The sequence below is a fragment of the Condylura cristata genome, unplaced genomic scaffold (assembly GCF_000260355.1).
Source record: "Condylura cristata isolate star-nosed mole 26May11 unplaced genomic scaffold, ConCri1.0 scaffold00013, whole genome shotgun sequence".
Classification (NCBI taxonomy): Eukaryota; Metazoa; Chordata; class Mammalia; order Eulipotyphla; family Talpidae; genus Condylura; species Condylura cristata.
In genome coordinates this window covers 1,178,973-1,184,414 of record NW_004567114.1, presented here as the reverse complement: position 1 = coordinate 1,184,414, position 5,442 = coordinate 1,178,973, and the positions used below count along the sequence as shown (strand labels likewise).

At 70.5% G+C, this 5,442-nt stretch overlaps 1 protein-coding gene across 1 annotated transcript in view; it reads left to right on the top strand.

Moving 5' to 3' along the window:
* TECPR2 (tectonin beta-propeller repeat containing 2) overlaps nucleotides 1–5,436 on the top strand; it is a 39,538-nt gene extending 34,102 nt beyond the window's left edge. Inside the window, exons 16-18 of the mRNA XM_012724371.1 lie at nucleotides 625–766; nucleotides 915–1,064; nucleotides 1,267–5,436. Coding sequence (XP_012579825.1) covers nucleotides 625–766; nucleotides 915–1,064; nucleotides 1,267–1,421 — 447 coding nt within the window. The 3' untranslated portion in view covers nucleotides 1,422–5,436. The remainder of the gene's footprint in view (nucleotides 1–624; nucleotides 767–914; nucleotides 1,065–1,266) is intronic.
* Nucleotides 5,437–5,442: the final 6 nt, after the last annotated feature.

Here is a 5,442-nt window from a genome sequence, read left to right as displayed (position 1 = left end):
GGGAAAATACTCATGGCTGTGTTTGGTGTCTTCTGAGCGCGCTTCGGCCCCGTCCCTGCTAGCCGAGGCAGAGGGGCCCGGCCCCGGGCCGGTCTGCTGCCCCTGCGGGCCACTCCCTGGTGGGGACCGCGCCCAGGACAGGAGCGAGTCCACAGGGCCAGCCGGGCAGCCCAACCCCCGGGCGGGCGGTGGCCTCGCAGCCGCCATCCCCGACAGTCTTCTGCGGGCCCCTCGCGCACCTCAGGCCAGCAGCGGCACAGGGGAGCCGGAGGGAGGGGACCTGTGAGCGCAGGCACCGTGTGCCTGCAGCCAGGTGGCTGAGTGGGGCCTGAGGGGGGCGGGGTGCACTCAGGCTGCGGCTTGTGCCCCACCCAGCCCCAGCCTCACCTTCGCCCAGACACAGCCTCCCTGCCGCGCCAGGCTGCCACCACGTGATTTCTCCTTCCTTCCTTGTGGCCACGGCTGCCTGCGGTCAGTGAGGGCTATAGGCCAGAGTTTGGCGCAGAAGGCCCCTCCGGCTGGGCCTGCCACATGGGGCTGCCCCCCGGCATCGCCCCGGCTGAGGGAGCCGGCTAGAGGGCCGCCTGGTCCCCCGTCTGCTCCAGACCCGCCCTCTTCCCCCAGCCTGCCGGGGCCACCTTGGTCAGCGTCTACTCCAGCCCCAACGACCAGATGCTGTGGGCGCTGGACAGCAGGTGGAGCGTGCACGTGCGCACAGGGGTCACAGAGGAGATGCCCGTGGGCACCGCCTGGGAGCACGTGCCAGGTAGGCGTGTCCGGGTTTGAGGGCCAGGCCTGGGCTCTGCCAGGGGTGCGAGCCCGGGGGGGTGGACAGCAGTCCCAGAGGCCTGGCCGGGGCCTGTGGGCAGCGCAAACTCGGGCACTGTCTGAGGCCCACGGCCCCCCGCCCGCAGGGCTGCAGGCCTGCCAGCTGGCACTGAGCTCCAGAACCGTGTGGGCCCGCTGCCCCAACGGCGACCTCGCCCGCCGGTACGGCGTCACCGACAAGAACCCCGCCGGGGACTACTGGAAGAAGGTCCCGGGGAACGTGACGTGTTTCTCAGGCAGGTGCCAGGTCGTGGCGGCCGTGGGCTGTGCGGCCCCCTGGGGTCCCCTCCCGGGGAGGGGCTGGGGGGGCTCCGGTGGGCGCTGGGACACCCGCTTTAGAGCGGGGGGCTGGGGCGGTGTGGGCGTGGCCGGACTCTGTTGCTCCTGTGCCCACACCCCGAGGGCGCCTGATGAGCGTGACTGGCTCTTGCCCTGCAGTGACCGCGGCGGACGAGCTGTGGGCAGTGGGCCCCCCCGGCTACCTCCTCCAGCGGCTGACGAGGACCTTCAGCCACTCTCGCCGCACCCCAGGCGGCCACGCCGCCGCCGCCCTGCACCCTGAGCAGCTGGAGGACGAGTGGGAAGTCATCTGACCAGGAGGGCAGGGCCGAGATGGGTGGACGCGGGGCCCTGGCACCCACACCTGGACATGTCTCGCCAGCTCCGGGCTAGACTCACTGATGGGCGCGGCGCCCACCTCCCGCCAGGCCCCCGCAGCCTGGCCACGGTGTGTGGCCCCCGCCCCCGCCCGAGGCGCCCCACTGCATGCTCTGCCGTCGTGTCCACAGCGCGTCCTGCCCGCTGCTGGGGCCACACGGGCGCGGGGCCTCCACAGTGGACAAGCCAGCACCGAGCCAGCCAGAGCTGAAGGTCAGTGTCCAGCGCCCGAGTGCCCTGCGGGGGCTGCTCTGTCACAGGCCCCCCGCCCCTCTGAGATGCAGGTTCCAGCACATTCCAGGCCAGGCTTCCCCGGGGGGCCCAGGCGTGTTTGAGGTTGGGGGGAGGGTGCTGGGCGCTGCCAGGCGGCGCAGATTGGCACACACCTCCACAGCCAAACACAGGCCGGCGGCCGAAGGGGCCGGAGGCCGGGGCTGGCGGACGGGCCATGCCGGCCAGCCGAGAAGTGTCTTTGGCTGTTCCTGCTGCTGGCGGACGTGGTCAAGGCCAGAAGCGCCCTCGCAGGTCGCGTCTAACGATTGCCTTGTTTGTTGTATTACAAACGTGCATCCGATACCTCACCTGAACTCAAGCCCTGCGGGCTTCGAGATGTGTCTGTGAAGCCCTCGGAAGCCCTTTCTCCCTTCCGCGGTTCTCTGAGCCCCGCCTGTCCTTGGCCACAGCCCCAGGGAGTGGCACGTGTGTCCGCGTGGCAGGGCCGGCCCGCAGGCGGCTCAGTGCCAGCAGCGGGTGTCTGTGTCCACCATCCCCGAGGCTGGAGCCCCTGTGGCCAGGCCTGGGCAGGCGGCCTCGTCCTCCCAGTGACCACTCCAAGGCAGGGCTTGTGCCTGCTGCCGTCCTAGCCCGAATTGGCCGGGGCCTGTTCCTCCGTGCAGTGTCCAGGAGCCCCCGAGCGCAGGCAGAGTGTCGTCTGACCAGCCCCAGCCGTGAAGGTGGAGGCCCTCGGGGCTAGCTGAGGGTGAGGCCTGGGCCCTGCTCTCTGGGCACAAGCCCCCATCTGGGGCAGGGGCCAGCAGCGGCCGCCTGGGCGGGGCTGCGACTCCCCTGGGCCCAGCCGGCCCGGGAGCCCAGCTGGCATGCGACGCTCCGCCTCCCTCTGCTGGGCTCACTCGCCTCCTGGCTCTGTGCTGCTGTGCCCAGCCCGGGCGTAAACGCCCAGCCCGGTGGTCTGGCGTCTGCGCTGGGGGCACCTGCTGGACACGCGCGCTGGCCATTGTAAGCCCCGCCCTCAGCCAGGAGAGGCGGGCAGCTGCAGTTCCCTGGCCGGTCTCGGTGTGGGCGCTTCGCAGGTCGCTGTCCAGGGGGCCGTGGCTCCCGAGGCCCACGGACCCCGAGTACCGGGGAGGACGCTCCTGAGGCCCAGCCACAGGCCACCTGCCTGCCCCCAGCGACATGGGGGACCCTGCCCCGGCCAGAGGAGTGGCCGGGGCGAGGGGAGGGCAGGTCCAGCGGCCTGGTGTGCAGTGGGGGCCCGCAGCGGCGCCTTGTCGGAGCCCCGGGGGAGGAAGGCGCCACCCAGGCCAGGTGCTCTGCGCGCTTGGCCGCACGAGGCTGGCCCGCAGCTCCAGACCGGGGAGGGCGGTGCCAGGCAGGGGCGAGGCGACCGTCGGCTGCAGTGGAGGCCTCAGGACCGGGGGCTGTAGCCCCCCTCCCGGCAGCCGGTCTCACCTGAGGGAAGAGAGCTGGTCAGCTCGGAAGGTACGGCTGCGTCCAGCCAGAACCCCGCGTGGAGCCAAGAGGGTTACGTGACTGTGACGACTGAACTAAAACCGGACACGTGGGGAGGGACGGGAGAGTGGACGGAGGCACCGAGACCGTGTGGCACCGCCCTCCTCGGCCTTCCAGCCCAGGCGCCGGGGCCGGCCCTCAGGGACTGCCCTGAGGGGCCAGCGCAGCCCCAGAATGGAAGCTCCCTCCCTGGGCAGCGCCGGCTGTGGGGGCCGCCGCAGGCTCGCCGGCGGGCAAAGGGGACGGTCTGGCAGACCCTCCGGGGCATGTGTGACGTGTCCTGACTTGTAAGCCATGTTCAATGTATAATTTATTCCAAAAATAAATAAGATTCACATTTAAAAAGCCCAGCCCCGACGTTCCCTGTGTGTCCCCAGCGGCCGCCGAGCACCAGCCAGGCCTCCCTCAGGGCCGGCAAGGCCTTCACCGAGCCTCTTCCAGCCAGGCCCGCGGGCGCGGTCACGTCCAGCTCTGCGGCGCTGGCCTGGTCGTGGGGGCGGGGGCGTCTCCCCAGGAGCGTCACATGCCGTGTGTATCCCACCAGCAGACTTTTTTCAGAGCAGGCTGCCCCTCAGGCTGGGCAGTGGCCATTCCCTGTGGACACTCGTCCTCCGCCTGCTCCCATGTGCCTCGCTGCAGCAGCTCTGGGGACTGGCTTCCCTCACTGACTCCAGAAGCATCCTGTCTGAGCAGGACTTGGGGTACCCAGGAAACTGAAGAAGCTGGGGGGGGGAGAAGCCCGCAGAGCACAGGCGGGCGCCAGTGCAGGAGCCGAGGCCACGGAGGGTCGGAAACCTTCTCCACCCTGGGCCTGGGCCGCCAGAAGGGGCTGTGCTGCTTCCTTGGTGGCCAGTGAAGAGCACGAGCAGCCCCGTCACCCAGAGAAAAGCGGCCTCACTCCAGGCAGAGCCACTGGGGCCCTGGACAGCCCGGGATGAGTGGGCACCTGCTGGGGACACAGCGGGCCTGGCGGCTCCTGGCCTGCCAGTCCGATAGGCGTGTCACCAAGGTGCCAAGTGGCATGGCCCTTCCTTCCTCAGGGGCCCAGGGGACGCCACAAGCCGAGGCCGGCACCTCCCCACCAGTGGCTGCCCCCAGATAGCCCAGGAACCCTGTTAATCAGCCCGCACCAGGGCCTGGGGGGCTGGGCTGTCTTCCCCAGTGGGTGCGGACTCTAGGCTGGCCACAGCCTCCTCAGGGAACGGCCTGCGGAAGGGCAGCTGAGGCACTGGCTGTCCACTTGGTCCGGGCGGCCGCAAGAGTGGGTCACCACCTCCTCAGGGCAGGGAGGGAGTCCACATGGCCCCACCCCCAGGAGTTGGTGGGGACACTGAAGCCAGGCCAGTCTGTCCAAGGTCACTGAGCTGGTACAGGTGCCAGTCAGGACCCCCTGCCAGACCCTGCTGCCCGGACACCCAGGGATTCGAGGGGCAGGGTGAAGAGCAGGAGCTCCTGGCCAGGCCGGTCACTCTGCCCCGCAAACCCTCAGCTCTGCCCTCTGCAGCACATTCTGGGCTTTAGGGTCCACCAGCCCCGGGCAGTGGCCTGGCCATGCTCCCCTGTATTAAGGCGCCTCAGGGCACCGACCCAGCTTTCCAGCCAGGGTCCCCCTAGGTAGGGAACCCCACCGGCAGTACCTCCCGCAAGCCCGGCTTTGGCCCCAGGGGACACCCGGGAGCCTGGCCCTGGCTGAGGGCCCTCCCACCCCAACTAGGGAAGCTGGGGACAGGGCTGAGGGGCAGCCAGGACCAGGGCCATGGAGGAGTGCAAATGAGGCGCTAGGGTCAAGTGGGAGCCCAGTTTGGGGTGGGCGGCCGCCTGCGCTTCACGCCACCAAGGCCACTGGTCCAGATGGGAGGCCGGCTGCCCCCTAGCGGGCGACCTGCGAGTAGGGCAGGCGCGAGCCTCACCCGGTTGCTCCTGGCCAGGGTGCTGCCGCCCGTCGACGCGGCCAGTCGACCCGCCCCGCAGCGGTGACGCAGGAGGCAACAGAAGAGGCGGAGGCAGCCGTGCAGAGATCTCTCTATGTCAGGCGCCGGGCACCAGGCCCCCGAACACAGCTTCCCCACGCGGCGGCGCCAGGGCACCCGGGGGCTAGCCCTGGCCCGAGAGGTCCAGCGGCTGCAGGAAGGGCGGCAGCGGCAGCTCGTCCAGGGCCTCGGGGAAGCGGCCAGGCGAGATGGCGGTGACCAGCACCTGCATGGCGCG